This window comes from Agelaius tricolor, unplaced genomic scaffold, assembly GCF_023055355.1.
Source record: "Agelaius tricolor isolate 1412-34295 unplaced genomic scaffold, bAgeTri1.0.p SCAF_23, whole genome shotgun sequence".
NCBI lineage: Eukaryota > Metazoa > Chordata > Aves > Passeriformes > Icteridae > Agelaius > Agelaius tricolor.
Genome location: NW_027269283.1, coordinates 6,856,305 through 6,876,340, shown reverse-complemented (window position 1 = coordinate 6,876,340; position 20,036 = coordinate 6,856,305). Strand labels below are relative to the sequence as shown.

The window sequence follows — 20,036 nt, the reverse complement described above, 5'->3', positions numbered from 1 at the left end:
TGTGTCCGTCTCTCTCCAGGTTGTTTTAGTTGCAAGGCTTCTCTTTGTATTGTGAGAATATCAATAAACAACATTAAACAGAAAATTGACCTAAAGATTTTACAAAATAGACCTTAATCCTCTGAATGCTCAGTGACTGCTTTTTCACACAGCATAAAAGAGACAGAAATTGACATTTTATCACCATTCTCAGAGGGACAATGTAATAAATGCTTTAATGAGCATCCTGCTGCCACCCCTGTGGCTGGGAGTGAGGGTGTGCAAAGTCTCTACACAGGAAGATTGAAAAAGATACAAAACAGTTACAAATACAAGTGCAGTCCTAGAAACCACATGAGCTTCTTTATTAAAAAATCCAATGTTTCCTTTATGAGCTTTTCCTGAGAAAGGATCCAGCCTGGGCTGGACAGAGTGGGAGGGAGCAGGGCTGCAGTCCTCAGGGAGATGGACCCCAACCCATGAGACCCTGCATGGTCCACGCTCCCAATCCCATCCCTGGAGCCACGTACACAAAAATGTCCAAAAGCTGCAGCTGAAAACAGGGAATCCACAAGGCCATGTGGGAGAGGTGCCTGGCTGCTTCTCTACTGCTGGGGAAAGGTTCCCCCATTTGCCTTTTGGGGAGGGCTTTTGCCACCACAAGTGGTGCCCAGTGTCACTGGCCACTGTCCTCCCTGTCCCTGAGGGGATTTTGAAGTGGCAGCATCCTCCTGGGCTGTCCCACATCTTGTGATCCCATCAGAATAACCAGTGTGGGAGACTTTGCACAGAGCTCAGCAGCACTCAGTGCACAAGGAGACAAACTGAGGGGAAGGCAGGAGGGATTTCGATTTTAATTCTGTGTTCTGTAAGGGCGGGGAGGAGAGTGCCAGGAGGACAGTGCCAGGACAGTGCTGGGGCCATCACAGTGGTGGCAGTGGCAAGCAGCCCATGCCTGATGCTTTCCCCACGTGTCCTCAGGATGCTGCTGCCTGCACAAACAGGAATTCTATTTTTGCAGCTTGACCTTCCTGATTCCGGAGATAACAACCTGACTGCAAACGCAGCATTGCTCCCTTTTCCTCTGAGATTTGATACAGCCCACTAACCCAGGCTCTTCTAAAACATGGATGTAGCAAAGTAAACCCCTACATTTGTCTTAGGAAAACAGGCACGGTCCTTGGTGCCAGACAATTTGAGATATATTGATGAGACCAAGCATGGTCAGCTCCTAACTAGTTAATTCAAGAGACATCCTTTTGTGATCTGAAGGAGAAAACCACAGAGGCATGAGATCTGCTGGGGCAGGATGGGGCAGGAGGAGTGGAAGGAATTGTGGAGAGGCTCCTACCACCTTCCAGCCCTGCCCCCTGTGCAGCCCTGTGGAGCTGAGTGCTGAAGACACAATACTGAAGGCTTGAACCACACTCCAGCACCCACAAAATCATAGAACCAAGGAATGGTTTGGTTCCAACCTCCTCTCATGGGCACCTTACAGTATCCCAGGCTGCTCCAAGTCCTGCCCAGCCTTGAGCACCTCCAGGGATGGGGCAGCCACAGCTTCTCTGGGTACCCTGTGCCAGGGTCCCCCCATCCTCACAGGGAAGAATTTATCCCCAATTTCCAATCTCACCCTGCCCCCTGTCAGTGCCCCTTGTCTTGTCACTCCATGCCACATCAAGAGTTCCTCATAGAAAAAATCAAAACCAAGAAAGCAAAATACCTACATAACTCTGGGAGGGATCTCTACTACGTGCTTGACCTGTGCCTGAGTAAGGGAAGGGATCAGAGACTCTGCCAAGGTAAGAGCAAAGGCTCACCTGGGCAGGCAAAGCCCAAAAATTTTGCAGAGTGATTTGGTTTGAAAGATAGCAGCTCACCCAGTTTCACAGCCTCGCTGGCACCACGGCTGGAGCAGGTCTGCCCACTGATGAAGAGGCAGAGCAGGGAGCAGATTGGGGGCCAGGAGGTGAAATCATCCCACCCTCTGTGTGAGGAGGAGCACAGGGGCCTTCCTGTGTCCTGGGATCTGACAGCAAAAGCCAGGTTTTGCTTTCCAAGAGGGAAAAATGGAGTAGGGCAGCATTACTGGGGGTTTGCCGCCTTCTTCCCACCTTGATAAGGACACTATTCTTGCGCATTGTAGGGAGATGGTTTTAGTGGAAAAAGGGACCTTTTATCTGTCCTGTCCCACCCCATTGGAGTCCAAAGGATGCAGCAGTGGCATTGGTAGAGAGACAGATATGCTTCCATGGAAAAGGGAGTCACCATTTGGGTGGGTGATTTCACCTGGCTGGTTATCACTGGTTATCTCGGGGAAGGAAAAGAAATACAATTCCTTGTGGAATATCACTTGAATGGTATTAGCTGGGGTAAACTGGTGAGGGGGAGCATGAGGGAAATAGAGGTGGCAGCTGCTTATCAGGCAGGGTTGGTTTGCAGGGGACAAGGAAAAAAAAATAAAAAGAAGAGGAAGAGCCTTGGGGGAAAAAAAATAATTAAATAAACCACCATAAATACATCAGACAGGATCATTAGAAATTTGTGTAAAAAAATACTAAACAGACCAAATGCCACCTGAACACCTGTCAGGAAAAGCCACCCACCCAGTAGCTGTGAAAAGCTGACAGAATGGAAACACAGCCAGTGCTTCCAAAAGGGATTCACGACTTTTGGGGCCTCTGGCCTCGCTCATCCGTTCCCAGAACGTGTTAACCACCTACTCACAGAAGAAGTGCAATGTGGTAAAATCATGCTAAAAGTCCTGCCTGAGAAATTCTTGAGTGCCTCCTAAACCCTGGGCCTCACAGGCACAGAAATGGCAGAAATTAACCAAAACTTGTGACAGCTTCAGGTGGCTGGGGAAACACAGAGAGCAGAGTCACAGCTCGAGGGTTAGTGCTGGTAAGGACCAGCAGCAGCTTGGGATGGCTCAAGGAGGAAAACAGCCCCTGAATCAAACTGCTCATGGGCACTTTTTAAATGCTGGAAATGTTAAAATGCTGGGCCTGGGGAGACCTTAAAGCCCCTTCCCGTGCCTAAAGGGGCTCCAAGAGAGATGGAGGGAGGCCTTTGACAAGGGCCTGGAGTGACAGAGCAAGGGGGAACGGCTTCACACCGACTGAGGGCAGCGTTAGATGGGATATTGGAAATAAATTCTTCCCTGTGAGGATGGTTACAGCACTGGCACGGGCTTGAGAAGGCTTGCCCAGAGAAGCTGTGGCTGCCCCATCACTGGAAGCGTTCAAGGAAATGTTCAGCCATGACCAGCTGAGGGCATTCACAAAACCCAGGAGAGCCACAGAGGGACACAGGGCTTGGGGACACACACAGGGGACAAGGAAGGGGACACACAGCCCAGGAGGAACATGCAGGGGACATGGCGGGGGGATGCAGAGCTCCTGAAAAGGATACACAGAGGACATAGAGGACATGCAGGACCTGGAAAAAGGACATGCAAGGGACATGGGGGCATGCATGGGACAGGGGAAGGGACATGCAGGAGAAAAAGTGTCATGCAGGACCCCAGCTGGGGACACGTAGGGTACATGGGGGCACACAGGAGGGCACGGTGAGGAGACATGCACGGGGCACACAGCCCGGGGGCGGGGGGGGACGACATACAGGGGACACGACACGGGGAGCCTGCAGAACCCTGGAGGGGGACACGCAGGAGGGCAAAGGAAGACACGCCGGGTACACGGTACGGGGGCAGACAGGAGACACGGGGGGCATGCGGGGCACAGGGGACACACACACAGGGGACGGGGCGGTACCGGGAACCAGGAGGAGGACACGGAGGGCACGGGCCGGGGACAGACGGGAGACACGGGGGGTACAGAGGACACGGGGGGGATTCCCCCGCAGGACCCCGCGCGCGGGGACCCCCCGGCGGCGCGCGCCGCGCCCCCTCCCACCCCCGCCCGGCGGCGGCGCAGGCGCAGAGCGCCCGCCCGGTCCCTATTTCACGGGGAGCGCGGGCCGCGGCGCCCGCGCCAAATAAGTCTCGGTAGCCGGTGCGGGCCGTGCGCCTGCGCGGGGCCCCAGAGCCGCGCGGCGGAGCCCCGCTCCCCCCGGCCCTGCCGCCGCCGCCCTGCCCGCGCCCACCGCCGCCCGGCCCCAGCGCCCGCCGCCGCAGCCCGAGCGGGGCCCGCGGGACGCCGGCCCGAGGTAAGCGCCGGGCGCGGCCTCGCCCGCCGCGGGGCCTCCGCCGCACGCGCCGCCCGGGTCCCTGCGGAGCGTCAGGACGTTACGGCGGCGGCGGCAGCGCCCGGCCGCCCGCCCGCCCCGCGGCCCCCCCGCCTCCTCCTCCTCCTCTTCCTCCTCCTCCTCCTCCTCCCTGCCAGCGGGAGCGCGCCCACGCGCCCCTCTCGGCCCCCCGCAACGCCCCCCCCCTCCCGCGCGCGCCGCCTCGCAACGGGGACCGAGGGAATGGGGGGGGGACGGGGACACCGCGGCGACACCGGGGGCACCCTCTGCCCGCCCGCCCGCCTCGGCACCGGGGCACCCCCGGGAGCCCCCCCCGGCAGCCTCCACGTGCAGCGCCCTCCGCCCCCGGGCACCCCACTCTGCAAACCGCCCCCCATCCTCCCCCAGCCCTGCAGCCCCCCGGGCACCCCCTCTCTGTTCCCTCTGTGCCGCACTCTGCCTTCTTCCCCCCTCCTTGGGGCCGCTCGCCATCCTCTCACAGCTTCCCTGCCGCTCTGCTCTGCCCCCCAGCCGTGCACCCCCAGCCGTGCACCCCCAGCCCGTGCAGCTGCAGCCCCCCGCCCGTGCTGTCTGTGCTGCTCTCCATCTCCTCTGTCCATGTACCTCTGGGCACCCTCTTGGCCCCCCCACCCTGTGCAGCTCTGTTTAACCCCCCTAAAGCCACCTCTCTGCATCCCCCTCTCTGTTACACGGTGTAATCTGGTCTCTCTGCCCTGCTGATGCTGCACCCCAAAAATCTGTCTCCTCTCCCAGCTGTGCTATGATTTTTTTCCTTTTATGTTTTCTTCCTCACTTCACCCCAAATCTTCCCTCCAGCCCTTGACACGCTCTCAGCACCCTGAAAGGTGCACCAGGAGGGACTGGCATGGACACCCTGAGTCCTGGTAGAGCTGGGGTACCCCTTGTCCCCCTCCACAGCCCCACTGCTGGTGTGTTTTTATCCACTTTTTCGATTACTTATGTTTCCAGCTCACTTTTTCTCCATTCAGTGCTGGTTCCTGCCCAGAGGCATCTGAGCAGCACACGTGGGGTTCAGTCCCGTGATGCTGGGCAGGATGTCTGGGGCATCCTGAAGCTCAGGAGTGTTGTGAGTGATGCTAATCACTGAGTGGGAGGGGTTTTACCCCAAAATGAAAGACAAGGGTAGGGATAGAGTAACAACAGAAATTGGAGGGGTTGAGCTGAGGGCAGCTGAGCATCGGTGCTGCTGTGAAAAGTGAAGTGGTTCTGCTGGTGACTTTGTGCTGGGCTTGGACAGAGGGCCCATAGGATAAACGCTGTGGCTCTGTGGAGGTAAGGAGCACCTCGTGGTGTCCTTGTGGGTCAGGCAGGTGTTTCTGCAGGGCATGAACTTGGTTGTGAAGTCACACTGGCCATGCTGGGTCAGTGCTCTGCTCTGGCTGTGGCCTGGGGAAGTGGTGGGAGCCAGGTGGCATCTCTGCTGTGCTCTGTGCCACTGCTTGGAGCTCTCCATGGGGGTCTGAGCCTGGAACACACAAACCTGGACGAGGTGTTCCCTTACGTGCCTCTGTGTGGGCTGCTCCAGTGCTGTAGGAGGTGCTTTGTAGGCACCAACTTCTCCTTACCTTGGCATGGGCTGATCCCCAGCATTGTGGGCAGCAGGGCAAGGGAGGGGATTCTCCCCCTCTGCTCTCCTCAGGTGGGACCTCACCTGCAGTGCTGCATCCAGCTCTGGGCTCCCAGCATCAGAGGCATGTGGAGCTGCTGGAGCGAGTCCAGAGGAGGTCATGGAGATGCTCTGAGGGCTGGACACTTCTGCTCTAGAGACAGGCTGAGAGAGGTGGAGAAAAGAAGGCTTTGAGGAGACCTGAGAGTCCCTTTCAGTTCCTAAAGGGGCTTCAAGAAAGCTGGAGAGGGAGTGCTGTCTTACATCTATTGCTGATTTATTAGAAATGCACACTTTGAAATAGTTTCCAGATGTCACTGTTTCTGCGGGCTTGACATGCTTTTTTAATTTGATTTTTTTCTTGTGTGTGACTTTGGAGGAGGGAAGAATCCCTGTTTTACTGTGGAGGAGACAGTGACAAGCTCCTCCAACAGTGTGAAATCGTGAAATAGTTTGAAGTACATTTAGAAAAGCACCTTCAAACTGAGTATCTTCACAGAGTTCATGATGGATGCCAGGAACATTTTTGTTTTTGGACCTCTTTCACACTCTGCCCTTCACCTCCTGCACCCCAGTCCCACCCATGCCCATCATTCTCACCCAGCCTGCCAAGGGCTGGGTTGGGTTGAGCTTCCCCTCATCCTCCCTCCTGCGATGGAGCACTTGGGGATTCACTCATCCCCTTTGGAGCCTGGGGGTCCCTGCAGTCCCTTCTCTCCTTGCTCCCATGACCGAGCTCCCCTTTTGACTCTGGCATTCCCAAATTTCTGCCCCAGCAGCTGGTGACTGGGCTGGTGGCCGCCATGGCGACGCCGGACGTCAGCGTGCACATGGAGGAGGTGGTGGTGGTGACCACGCCGGACGGCGCCGTGGACAGCGCTGCCATGGAGGAGGTCAAGACAGTGCTGGTCACCACCAACCTGTCCCAGCACGGGTAAGAGATGGGGCTGGTGCACGCTGAGGGGACGTGCTGGAAACCCTCCCAGATGGGATTTATCCCCCAGTGCTTTCTCCTGCATCCCTGCTCGCTGTGGGCACCTCAGCGGGGCGGCCATGGAGTGTCCAGCTCCTTGTTAGGGCTTCCCACACCAGGGCTCTGCAGCTCTGGGCAGAACAGGCTTCACTCTTTCCCTCTTTTGAGGTGGGGAAAAAAAGACCGACCCCAAATACCTTTTTCTGAGTGGACACAAATCCAGTTGGAACGGGACACCAGTAGCTAAATCAGTGTTTTTCTGCTATTTATTTCATGATGGCTGTGCTGAGCTCTGAACTCCAAGGGACAAGATTGTCCTCACCACGTTGAGGGTGGTGCAGCTGAGCTCTCCTTCCCTGAAGGATGAGGAGGTTTGGGGTCGGCTGGTTTTTGGCTGAGCTCTGCAGGAACCTCCACTGCCAGCAATAGGAGTGAGAGAGGTGTCCTTGAAACAGGGTTGCCCTGAATGGAGAGGCACTGCTCAAAAAAAAGTCCAGGTCTGATTGTTAAAGTGCTGCTGTTTTGCCCAATTTCTGCCTTTTTTGTTGGAATTTTATATTCAGGGCTGCTGTTTGTTTAGGTCTGGTCTGTTCAGTGGCAGGTTGGCCATGGCCTAAGAGCCTACCTTGAAGGCCCACATAGCAATGGACTCTTTGTTTTATTTCTCCATGTTTTTTTTGGTGGAACAGAGCCCAGAGCCGTTGTGTGTTTTGTTCTTTCAGTGGGCAGAAAATCCAAGTTCACACCTGGAGCTGCATCCTGGCAGGCTTGTCTGAAATAAGTGGGTGTTGAATGGCTGTTTATTGCCCTCCCGAGGGCTTTGTCTGCTTTTCTCAAACATGTCTTTGTGTCAGTGCCCTGGGGCTTTGGGCAGGGCAGAAGGTGACCACTCAGTCCAGGGGCGTTCCCCTGGTGGTGCTTCAACTAAGGTGAAGCCCATTAATAGATGAAATTTTGGTAAAGAATGGGCAGGACAGGCAGAGGCAAGAGCTGTTGGTGCTAGGATGGGCAGGACCTGCCCTGCTCTTCCTCCACACCCTGGGTCTTTGTTTCCAAAACCTCTTCAATTCCCAGAAGAATGGTGGTGGTGGGGAAGAAGGGCTTTACTCCTCTTGTTTTCTGTCCCTTGGAGACTCCCTTGTCTCCCTCAGTGGAGAAGCAGCCAGATGTGACTCTTGGGATGTGGCTGCTCTTGGATGCAGAATGGTTCCTGGTTGTCATGTGGCTCTGAGCCTCTACAGACTCGTGTGCATCATTGTGGTGTTGCCTGGGAAAATGGATCATGGCAGAGGCTGGCTCAATCAGTTGGTTTCCTTCCACTCTTCATTCTCTTCTTGTTTTTCTTTGAGAAACCTTTTCTCATCCTCCCAGTGTCCTCTGTACGGTCAGGAGCAGGACAGCTCCATGCAGCACAGAGAAGAATGCTCTCATTTAGTCACAGCTGTGAGCAGAGATGTCTTGGCATGGATGAAGAGATTCCTTGAAGAAGTTTCCATGCATCTCTCTGGAGAAGAGCCCCTGGGCAGGCCCTTTGCTCCCCCATTCTTGGGGATGGTAGTGGGTTAATGGAAAGGATGTGAATTTTGGTGTCACAGAGTAAAACCTGCCTGACTCCCCTCGCTGAGCAGGGCAGTGGGGCTGGTGGTGGGTGGCAGCACGAGCCACCCATGGTCTCTCTGTGGCCTTGGACAGTTGCCCCCACCAGGCTCTGCTCCTCCAGGGACAATACCACAGTGGTGCTGGCTCTTTCTCCCTTTCCCTCTGATTTCCCTCTGCAGCCCCAGCTGGTGTCAGGAGAGCAGCTGCAGGCACGGGCTGGGATCCCTTGGTGTTGGCTCAGTCACTGCTCACATGGGGAGCTTTCTGTTTGCTTGGTGTGACACTTAAACCAAACTCAGCTTGGGGGTTGGTGCCTTTTTCTAGTGCTCATCTGGGTATGGGTTTGCTATTAAAAAAACCCTCTGTACAACCAATTGTTAAGAGCTTAATTAGTTCATGTGTTCTTAAGGAAAAGGCTGAGGGAAATGGGAAAATAATAATGAGCAAGAAGCTTTTCTCTTTGGTCTGTGAGAGGAGGGGATCTGTGCTTGATGCTCTGATGAGGTGCATGTATTTCTGATCAGCACAGGATTCTGGGGGAGACTTTTCTCTCTCAAGTTTCCAGGCAAGGCAGGAGCAGAAAACAAAGGAGACGCCAGCCCGCTGAGTTATCTGCACATGCTTTCTTCTCTTCCTCCCATCTGGTTTATGGATCCTCCTGGGGAGGAAGATGAGAACCATCCTCCCCTGCCTTCGTCATGGCAACTGGCAAAGGCAGGGCCAGCTGGGGGGCTGCACTGCTGGGGCTTGGAAGGTGTTTGTGTTTTCCCTTGCCTCTGCCTCAGTCTGTTTCCCTGGAATGGGATGGGAGAAACAGCATGGAGACACTCGCCTTTTTTTGTGGTTTTCTCTCCCCCACGTGTCCATGGCAGACACAGACTTCAGTTGCCTGAATTTTTCATACAAGCTGGGAGTTGGTTTGTTTGTTTTCCTCTGGAGGTTAAAGGCGTGGGCTGGGTTATTCTTCCCCATCCAGTTGCACCTTTTGGTCATTTTTGCACATTTTTTTGGAACGGTGCAAATGTGGTGGAGTCCTGGAGGAAGCTCTGAAAGGTGCTGACTTTTCTGCTGGAGGGTTTCTTCTGGGTAAGTTGGTGGAGGTTCTTGATCTGGAGGCAGGTCAGGGCTGTGGGATGCTGGGCTTTGCATGCCAGAAGGGGTTGCTTCCTCTGGCACCCTGCTGAAGAGCCACTGCTGGCCTTTCACCTGGAGAAATGCAAGAACCCAGCAGTAAACTGATGAAAAACCCCAGGTTAGAATTCTTCTGTTCTTCTATCAGACTGCCACTTGTGTAACAATCACCTGTGTGCAAAGGCCTTGGCTCAGAGTTTACCTTTTTGAGTCCTTTCATGTTACCCTCCCCATGCTCTGCCAGGGCTCTGGGCTGGTGGTCACTGTGAGCTGCAGAGGCAGAGTTGTGTCCATCTTTCTGTCACAGCAGGAGCTGTCTCCCCTCTCTGGAGCAGCATCTGAGCCACTCACCTGGTGAGGCTGGGCTGCCGCCCACACCATTCCTTATCTCTGTGCTGCTCCCCACAGGGACCTGCCCTGCAGCTGCTGAGGGGAGGGATGCTTTGAAGCTGCAGTTCCACCCTGGAGCTGTGTGTTAGGAGCCCAGAATGGAAAAACCAGTTGCTCTTGAATTTCCTTGTCCCTGTGGCATGGGGGGTGAGAAATGTGGTTGCCAGTGATTCACTAGGACTGTCTTTAAATTCATCCATGGTACCAAAGTGAGGGAGGTTTCAGGTTTATTTTCTCTGTGGAGTCTTCCTAGGGAGTTTATATGGCAAAGTATGTGAAAAGCTAATTGTGTTTCTCCCCTGCCCCTGTGGATTGAGCTTTCTGCAGCTTCAGTGACACCACCAAACATACATCTTAAAAGGAGGGTAGACTTAGATTAGATATCAGGAAGAAATTGTTCCTTGTGAGGGTGGTGAGGCCCTGGCACAGGCTGTCCAGAGAAGCTGTGGCTGCCCAATCCCTGGAATTGTTCAAGGCCAGGTTGGACAGGGCTTGGAGCAACCTGGGATAGTGGAAGGTGTCCCTGCCCATGGGTGGGGCTTGGAACAAGATGAGTTTTAAGGGCCCTTTCAGCCCAAACCATTCTGTGTTTGTATGAAAACCCATTAGGAATGGTCCCTGCTGAGCACTGGCTGTGAGGTACAGGGGGATCCGTAAGGGCAGCAATGTGGGCTCCCTCCCTTTGGGACCTCACCTCCAAAGCCAAGGGGGTGAGGAGCATGTCCCACATGCCAGCCAGAAGTGCCTGTGCCCTCTGAGTGTGGGAAGCTCCTTGGAGGGGCTTGGGGCTCTGTATTCCTGTACCTGGGATGGGAGAACAGCAAGGGAGTGGGTGCTGTGCAGGACCCACTTTGTGACTCCATGGGCAAAGCACTCAAAGAAGATGGAGATCTCAGCGTGGGGACAATGGAAGCAGCTGGATAGCCAGCTATTAATGAATGTCATGGATATATCAAGTTTTAAGAGGCTCAGAGATTGTATTGCAAGTGTCTCTAACTCATGTTATGTTATCTCTGTTCTTGGGATCTGTCCAACTCCTTTACAGTGTCTCTGTGACTCTTTGAGGTCCTGCTCCCTGGAGCATCCTGCATACCAGGGGATTCAGCCAGTCCATTACCCAGACAGCAGCAGCATGTTTCACACATGTTTTTCCTGGGGAAATCTCAGGCAAAGCTTCCAAAGGCTGGCAGTGACTTCTGAGCAAGGGGCTGTGCTGACAGCATCTCTCCATGCCAGCTCTCCAGCACGGGCTGGGCTGGAGGCAGATCCACAGGGCTGGGATTAAAGGGGAGGCAAGAGAGAGCTGGCCAGGCTGCTGACAGGGGCTTGCCTGCTGTGGGGTTCTTCATCTCCACATGAGAAAAATGGAGCTGAGCCTCCCAAACCCAGAGCTGACTCTTAGCTCTTGTGGGAAAATGTGATCCAAGGGACTTGTGAGGCAATGTCTCCACAGGGCATCGGGTGTGGGGGTGGCACAGCCACATGGCTTAAGAATGCCTCTGCCTCTCTTCCCAGCGGTGACATCAACGAAGACACTCTGGAGACTGAAAATGCAGCTGCTGCAGCTGCTGCTGCCTTCACAGCCTCCACAGACCTGAAGGAAGCGGTTCTAGGTAGGTCAGCTCTTTCCATAGCCCCTTGGTGGCAGCTGCAGCACCCCAGTGTGCCCCAGCCCTGTGCTGGTGTCATTGTGGACACTCCAAGCACTGTTGTGCAGAGCTGCTGGGGCTCGGGGGTGTTCTCTTGTGGGCCTTGGGGATGCTGTCCCAGCATCCAGGGGGGCTCGGTGACCAGCAGGGAGCTGGCAGTGGCTGGCTGGGCTGCTGCTGCCCTCTCCTGGTCCGGGATGTGTCCCTGTGTCCAGCCATCCCTGGCTCCTGCCATTCCAGCTTGCCACAGGATGTCAGTTTTGCAGCAACTTGCTGGCTTTGGTTGCAAGTGAAAGTGAGTTTAGGGAGCAAAGACTGATCAGCTGGGCTAATGTTGACTTGAAACCAGTTTTACTTTAAAACCAAGGGTGACTCCACCCAGATAACATCATTCTCTTTTATCAAGAATGGATGACTTCTCATATTCCCTGTGCTCAGCTGCAGCTGGATTGGCATAAATCTTACTGGGCTGTTTTGCCTGAGAAATTTGGGTGTTTGAATAGTTTCATAGCAAAGTGCAAGTGAGTGGTAACCACAAACCCCAGCACACCCCACCATGCATCATCTACTTTTTAAAATTTATTTCTGAGTTTCAAAACTATCATTACATGTGTGGCTCAGGAGCTGTGGCTCATATTTCTCTTCGATCTGTCCCTTCCTCTGGTCCCTGTGAGAAGTGAAGATGGCTGAAGATGAGGACAGTTTGGAGGCAGAGATTGTCTACCCCATCACCTGCGGGGACAGCAAAGCCAACCTCATCTGGAGGAAGTTTGTGTGCCCTGGAATCAATGTGAAGTGTGTGCAGGTGAGGACAGAGAGCCCAGCACTGGATTTGTGCTTTTCCCTTGCCCACATTTTGAGGGTGACCTGGCTTGTCCCGGTTGTGATAAGCTTTGATCAGCTGCTTTGCATCTGAACCATGTCATGGTAGGAAAGGATGACATTTTCCTGGTGCTGGGTACCTGCTATTTGTCCTGACTAAATTGTGTAGTTCTGGCTGGAGAGATGGTGCCTCAATTTAATGTGTTATTGAAAATTTGAGAAATTTGGGCACTTGCAGTGTCTGCTCAGTTGGAAAGTCCTACTGAATAGTTGCTGCTGTGTCCTGGGTAACTCATGGTTAAAATTTACATGAATTCAGGAACATGCCACGAGTGAGTCATTGCTGGCATTTGTACACAGCCTAAACAATACCCTGCTGAGGGAGAGTCTCCTTGGGCTCCCAAAGGATAGTCCTTGCCCTTCCCAGCAGAGGATAAATGCTGCTGCCTCCTAAAATCTGTCCTCTCTGCACTGAAGCCCTTGTCCTTGTTCTGAGATGCAGTTTCTCATGCAGTAACACTGAGTTGCTCTATGTTGGTCAACATGGCCATGGAAAAGAGGAGGTCTGGATTTGGGAAATCCTTTGAGATGGGCTGTAAGGTAGGTCTTAAGAAAACTGGGTCATGATTTGACTCAAGGATCTTGGAGAACTTCTCCACCCTTAGTGATTCTATAATTCTGTGATCCTGCAGGTTGCTGTTGGGTTCAGGCACAGCTGGGTGTGTAGGGCAATAAAAGAAAGGGAAGAGTTGGCACAGTGTGTGCCAGCTCCCTGAAGCTGGTTTGCAGTAGCAGTGGGTGTGCACAGCCAGAGAGGCCAGAGGTTCCCTGATACCAATGGTTGGGCAGGAGGTCAAAGACCAAATGGGCTTCTTCTTTCTCCCCTCTGGGGCATAATGTGTCACTGGACCCAAATGTCAGCAGTGCAGCCCAGCTTTCACTGAGTGCATTGTTAGTGGGAGCGTGAGCAGCTCCCTGCTGTTAATGATACTCTGCACAAGCTATGGGTTTTTTCCCAGCTGTCCTGCCTGAGCTGGGCAAACTCACACACCCCTGAAGCCTTGGCTTGGAGCAGCTGTTAACTAACCATTGGTGACAGCAGTGTTTGGCTTTAATCTTTCTAACCTGGGCAGTGTTCTCTGGGGTGGGGGGTGCCTGGCACCACCTGTTTTGGGGGCGCTCAGTGGCACAAGGAGGCTGCAGACGCTGTCAGGCACTGGGAAATGCCAGCAGGCTGCAGCTGAACCCTGCTCACAGGGCACCCTTGGCTTGTTTATGGCTCGTGGCATTGATGTTGCACCCCTGCCTTTTGCAGTTTCACGATCACCTCATCAGCCCCAAGGAGTTTGTCCACCTGGCGGGCAAGTCGACCTTGAAGGATTGGAAGCGGGCGATCCGGATGAACGGGATCATGCTCCGGTCAGTGCCTCCCTCTGTGGCTCTGGACACTGCTGGGGGATTGTGGTGGGGGGGAACACAACCTTTGGAATGGCAGTTTTGCTGCTGAGGGAGCAAATGAACCACTATAAACGTTTGTTGTAATGACAGCCTGGTCCCAAATGTGGTCAGTCCAATGGCTTTGTTCTGTCCTTGTGCCTGGGGAATAATTTGGGGCAAGAAATATTTCTCTAGCCTTTTCAGGGCTTGAACCATACTGAGTTTCCAGCTGGTGTAGGGACATTGGAAATTTTAATGGCTGTTGGTGGTTGGGCCATGCTGTCTGTGGATTCTCAGCGTGAGTCACCAAATGAAATCAGTCTGGTCATCACCAATGCTCTGGTTGCAGCACTCCTGCTTGACATCACTTCTAAATAAGTCCTTGGCAAAAAAAAAAAAGCTTCTTTATTGCAAACATTTCTCTTCTCTAGTATTAACTACAGTAATTCAATTCCTCTATGGTCCTCCTGAACACCAGCCTGAAACTGTGATTTAATTAAAGTCTTTCTCTGCCTTTGGACAGGATTAAAAAAGAATCACCTCTTTCCCCAGGAATTGTCAGTGGTTTTGTGCTCTTTTTCACAGGGTGACATTGCCTTTCCCTGTATTATTCTACTTCAATGCAGGCATCTCCTGTATTCCTTTTAAGCAGCTTTTGCTCCACATAAATTTTGCATAATAGGTTTAGGCTTTGTCAAGGCAGGGCTTTGCGAGGGGGAAAAACACTTCAGGGGAATGTCTGAAGGCAAACCCAGCATCCCATGGGAGCACATCTCTGGAAGCTTAGGTGGTTGTTGACCAGAAAGGCCTGGGAATGTTTTGGAGATAATGTTCTTGGATTGGAAGATCCTGTGTTCCAGTGTTGGCACTCCCTTTGAATGAGATGAGAGACCTGATTTTAGTTTCTAAATAGGGTTATGTCCTGTTTCCTTTTGAGCTATAGAGTCAAAAAGGCAAGAAAGAAAAGCTCCCTGTGGTCTCACCCTGAGCTGAGACTCCAGCTGATCCTTTGGAAGCTGGAGCTTTAGAGGGGATGTGCTGGTAGCCCCAGTCAGGGGCTCTCTCTTCCCCTTCCTTCCTCAAGAAATGAATTAGTCAGTCCCAGTAAGGGCTCCTATTGGCTCTGCCTGCTCTCCTGGTGTTTTGGGACTCAGAAGTTTGAGGTGAAGGCTGCCAGGAGCAATCTCAGAGCTCTTAGCTGTTGCTGATGTGCCTGTCCTTGTGCTTGCTCCCTGTCTTTCAGGAAGATTATGGACTCAGGAGAGCTGGATTTTTATCAGCACACAAAGGTCTGTTCCAACACCTGCCGGAGCACCAAAATTGACCTGACAGGAGCCAGGGTGTCCCTGACCAGCCAGACATCAACAGAGTACATCCCTCTGACTCCTGCCTCTGCTGATGGTACGTGCAGCCCTTCCTCATCCTCAGCAGGGCCTTTGACACACCAGAGCCCATGAGTGCCACAAAACCAAGGGCCCTGTGGCTGCCCCATCCCTGGAAGTGTCACAGGCCAGATTGGACAGCACTTGGAGCAATCTGGTCTAGTGGAAGGTGTCCCTGCCCATGGCATGGGGGTTGGAATGAGATGAGCTTTGAGGTCCCTTCCAACCCAAGCCATTCTCTGATTTTATTAATTTGACCTATAATTACAGGTAATTGGTTCATTGGAAAGTGTTTTAATTTTGAAATAATTCTGTATTTAACTCCTTTTGCTCCTGAGCATTAAGAACAGCCCTGAAAGTGCCCCACACCCCAAGCTCCTGGTGGTGCCTCTGGGACAGGATAAGTCCCTTGGGTGAGTCTGCAGAGCACCCATCCACCCCATCCTGGTATTGTGGTGGGGAAGCTGATGCTGATGCACAACCCAGCCCACTCCAAGAACCCCTGTTAAACATGAGCTCATTAATGGGAGATGTTTGCCAGCTGCTGGGCTGTGCTGAAATAACCAGAGCCCTGAAAGCTGTGGAGTCAAGGAGCAGAGGGACTAGATTTAATGGCTGCAACTGAGCATTCCAAAGGCTCTGCACAGCTCTGTGGGGCTCTGGCCAGATTCCCATCCATCCTGCTCCTGCACACGGCATGAATGATGCCTGTTCCCTGGCTCTATGGTAACAAAACTGCTGAGATTTGGCAGAGATGGAGGGAAGGAGAGATCCCCCCTGCATCCCTGTGCAGTGGGGGGCTGCTCTTCCCTTGAAGGCCTTAGAAACCCTCCAGACAAATGGTGGCTGGGTAAAAAGGGCTGCCAAAAAATTAGACTCTAAATCTGTTTGACTTTTGCCCTGAGAAGTGCTGGTGTGTTTTCAGGGGGGAACAGGAGGGAAATGCTGCTCTCAAGCATGTGTTCCTGTGCTGCAAAGGTTGCAGAAGCAGTCCCTGGGGATTGCACTCTAATGTAAGAAAATAAGTACAGCTGGCACAGCAGCCACTTGGGTGTCTCCATTCAGCACTGAGATCTGCATTCAAACAGATGTGATCCTCTGCAATATAAAGGAGAAGTACAGAAATGCTGCAAGGGAGTTCTTCCTTTGGAAACAGCCTGTGAAAATACAGGGAAAAATCAGGACCTGGGAATTTTTTTTCTCTTCTTTTTTGCTATTGGTTGCAGTGAACGGATCCCCGGCTACAATAACCATAGAAACATGCGAGGATGCCAGCGATTGGAGCACCAGCATTGGAGGTATGGCTTGGCATCCCGCAGGGCTCGCTGGCTGGAGGAGATGTGGGCAAACAGGGAAGGAGCAGGAAGGACCCTCTTACCAGAGGAACCTGAGCCTCCACTGGGATTATTCCTTCTGTGCTGATGGAATGTGTTACATCCCTCTGGTGTGCGGGCTGGCTGCGCAGCCTTGCAGTTAAGTTGTTTCCAAGCACCAACATATCAAAGCCAGGGCCAAATGTGGCTGTGGGGGAAAAAAATTCTTATCAGAAGGGTCATGAAATCATTCTCCTTGGTGCTACTGGCTGTAGCAAAGTGTCTTGTTGGTGTGGGACAGAGTGGGGAGAGCATATCCTCCCTTTTGTCTCTGCTCTGGGTGGGCCTTGCTCCAGCCCGGCAGGACTGCACCCCTGCAGGGGTGTCCACAGGGAACCCATAGCAGATTACCATTAAACCCTGCCGAGGATTTTGAGGCTCTCCCTTGCTTCCTCTTTCTCCAGATGACACCTTTGCTTTTTGGCAAGGTCTGAAGGACAGTGGTCTCCTGGAAGAAGTCATCCATGAGTTCCACCAGGAGCTGGTGGAGACCATGAAGGGCTTGCAGCAGCGAGCACAGGATCCCCCGCTGCAGCTCGGGGGTAAGGTCCTGCTCATGGGTGGTCAGTCATCTTGGGAGAGGGGCTTGTGGATGTTTTTATCCTTAGGGGTATCTGGATGGCATGATAGGGACATAGCTCATCATAAGAAATCTCATTTCTGGCTGGTTGATGAGGCTACACTTGGGGATAATTCAGGTGACCTCAGTTCTCCAACTCCCTGTGCCTGGAGCTTCCTCTCTGCTGGTTCTGGGTCTGGACAAATGCTTGGCTTGGGAATTGAGGTGGAATTTAGGCCATTAGAATAATGATGCAGCAAGCAGCTACTGTGCCAGCAGATTTCTTATCACCCATGCTAGGCGGGAGAGGACTGTTTACATGGCCAGTGACCTCTTGCCCTTTCTCATGGCTTCTGCCTTCTCCTCTTCCCCAGCCTCTTGCATTTCCCTCCCGCAGATTTTGGCTGTCTCAGCTGGACATGTTTGTTGTGTGGCTTTTGCCAAGCCACAAATAGTTTGCTCAGGGAATTTTGCTTCCTCAAAGATTCTGTGTCTTGTTTTTAAGATGCTGTTTTACTCAACAACGTGGTCCAGAACTTTGGGATGCTGGATCTGGTCAAGAAGGTCCTGGCCAGCCACAAGTGCCAGATGGATCGCTCGAGGGAGCAGTACACACGGGATTTGGCAGGTATGCCCTGGACACAGCAGTGTGGCACCAGGCCTTGCTGCCTGTGCACTTCCCTTTGGGCTGAGAAAGTGGGGGTTGTATTAAAGCTGGTGGTGTTAAACCAGCCACACCAGGCATTGCCACAGGCCTCTGGGAAGCTTGTCCAGGATCCAAGCTGAGCCAGAGCTCTTCTCTCTCCAGCTCTGGAGCAGCAGTGCGACGAGCACCGCAAGCGAGCGAAGGAGCTGAAGCACAAATCGCAGCATCTCAACAACGTCCTGATGACCCTCACACCCGTCTCTGTTCCCACGCCTCTGAAACGCCCCAGGCTGACCAGGGCCACCTCCGGACCAGCTGCCATCACCTCCCAAGTCCTGTCCCAGCCAGCGCAGCTCACTGTCACCCCCGGCGTGCCAGTGTCCCAGATTGCCAATCTCCCTCTTGGCAAAGTGGTCTCGGCCCTCCCTCCTTCGGTGCTGGGGAAGAGCCCAGCCCAGCCCCCCGCCGCCAGCTCCCCGGCCTCCCCTCTGCTGGGGGGGTACACGGTGCTGGCCTCTGCCGGCTCCACCTTCCCCGGCACCGTGGAGATCCACCCGGACGCTTCCAACCTGACGGTGCTGAGCACGGCTGCGGTCCAGGATGGCAGCACGGTGGTGAAGGTGGTGAGCCCCTTCCAGCTCCTGACCCTTCCAGGACTTGGCACGACCATCCAGAATGTGACACAAATAGCTCCCGGTGGGAGCACGGTGGTGACTGTCCCGTCCGGGGCCGCCGAGGCCGCCGGGGACGAGCACGCTGCCGCCGCCATCGAGGTGACCGCGGTGGCTGACGAGGCGGAGCAGAAGTGAGAGGGGGGACTTGCCTGGAGGGACGCTGGCCGTGCCACTCTGGGGGGAACTGCCTCTTCTCTGGCTGCGCTGTGGGACGAGGAGCGGTGTCATGAGGGGCACGGGCTAACGAGACTCAGAGCGGCTCGTGTTGGGAGCGAGGAGGCTCAGGTCAGAGGGAAGGAGGGGGGAGGAAGGATGCCTGGAGAAGGGAAAGGCAGAAATGCTCTGCCTTGTTTGGAGGAGGGAAGAAAAAAAAGAGCTTATTTTTTTATAAAGCTTTCCTCCCCTGTTCTCTTGGAGTAGTTTTCCTGCTCTGGGTCATCAGCCCAGCCTCGTTGGCTGGCACAGCTGGAGCAGTGTCCATCGCAGGAGTGGGCAGGAGCAGGGAGAAGGTGGTAGCAAAAGGAAGCTGCCAAGGGGTCTGGTGTGCAGGGAGCTGGCTGCTCCCCATGCCTAGGGGCTGCAGGAGTGGAGAGGGATGCCAAGAGCAGGAATTCTGTGGATGTGTACAATCATTGACACCAGGAAGGGCTCTGGCAGCATGGGCACAGGCCCTGGGAGGTTGGGGTTTTGTGCGTGACACTGGCTTTGGGTGGCAGAAACAAGTGGGAGCTGTTGTGACAGTGGGCATGGTGGTTGCCCAGGTCTACTGGGGAAGAAGCAGCAAGATAGGAGCCCAGAAGGCTGAGAAGAGCTGTGACTTCTGAGGATTTGGGGTCTTTTTCTAGTTTTCTCAAAATAAAAAAAAAAATCCATTATTGGGATTTTTTTAAGCCACCGGCGATTTTTAAGCAAAGCCCTGGTTGGGAAGCTCGTTCTGCATGGCAGAGCTGTGCTGCAGAGCGTGCAGAGCTGAGCCCCACGCCCGTGCTCTGCCACTTCCTCTCGAGGGCAGACCCTGCTGTCCCCAGCATCCCATGGGAGCAGGACACTGCCATTCCCTCCCTGCTGGGTTCAAGCAGCCGTTCTGTAACGGGGTGGTCGAGCCCCCAGTTCTCCTTCAGCCGCCCCAGTCACTGCAGCTCTCACCAGGCCCCACGGCAGGGCCTGTGTGTCTCACGCTGCCTCCGGCTGGCAGGAGTCGGGTGCTTGGAGTGTTGGGGTTTTCCAAACTTCATCCGGCAACAGCAGCAACGACAGGTCACTTTATTGAGTAATAAATATTTTTTTGAAAGAATGTTACTGGTTTATTGTGTTTTCTATGTCCAGGTATAACAGCTGGGATTGTGAAATGGGGCTAAGGCAGGACAGGAACACACTTTACTAAATATAAATGTACATGTCCTCTGTGTTCCCTCTGGCTGTGGGTGTGCAAGGAGCCTGAAACGTGGCTCCAAAGTCTGATTGTCCATGGCACGGCTGGGACTGGCTGCACCCAGTGCTGATAACCACTGGTCCCCAACCTGTGGTTAGGAGAGTTTTGACACGTAATCAGGAAGAAAAGAGATCTATTCCTCTGAAGCATTAGA

The 20,036-nt window shown here is 53.7% G+C and overlaps 1 protein-coding gene across 5 annotated transcripts; it reads left to right on the top strand.

The window, feature by feature from the left end:
- Positions 1–3,943: 3,943 nt before the first annotated feature.
- On the top strand, positions 3,944–19,744 carry GMEB2 (glucocorticoid modulatory element binding protein 2). Of its 5 annotated transcripts, none has more exons than XM_071446940.1 (10): positions 3,944–4,149; positions 6,595–6,749; positions 11,424–11,521; positions 12,235–12,362; positions 13,695–13,798; positions 15,060–15,217; positions 16,425–16,496; positions 16,976–17,113; positions 17,636–17,758; positions 17,939–19,744. In XM_071446940.1, the coding sequence occupies exons 2-10, from the start codon at positions 6,619–6,621 to the stop codon at positions 18,583–18,585; spliced, it is 1,599 nt and encodes a 532-aa protein (XP_071303041.1). In that variant the 5' UTR covers positions 3,944–4,149; positions 6,595–6,618; the 3' UTR covers positions 18,586–19,744. The 5 variants fall into 5 exon arrangements, with proteins under 5 accessions (XP_071303041.1, XP_071303037.1, XP_071303038.1 ...); XM_071446936.1 differs by having other exon boundaries at positions 12,232–12,362; XM_071446937.1 differs by having other exon boundaries at positions 6,592–6,749; positions 12,232–12,362.
- The last annotated feature ends 292 nt before the right edge of the window (positions 19,745–20,036 follow it).

Bases quoted from the DNA above. Each gene is read 5' to 3' on its own strand.
- GMEB2 (XM_071446936.1), top strand. From the start codon at position 6,619: ATGGCGACGCCGGACGTCAGCGTGCACATGGAGGAGGTGGTGGTGGTG. The intron at 15,218-16,424 runs GTACGTGCAGCC...TATTGGTTGCAG, and splicing joins GACTCCTGCCTCTGCTGATG to TGAACGGATCCCCGGCTACA. The intron at 17,114-17,635 runs GTAAGGTCCTGC...CTTGTTTTTAAG, and splicing joins TCCCCCGCTGCAGCTCGGGG to ATGCTGTTTTACTCAACAAC.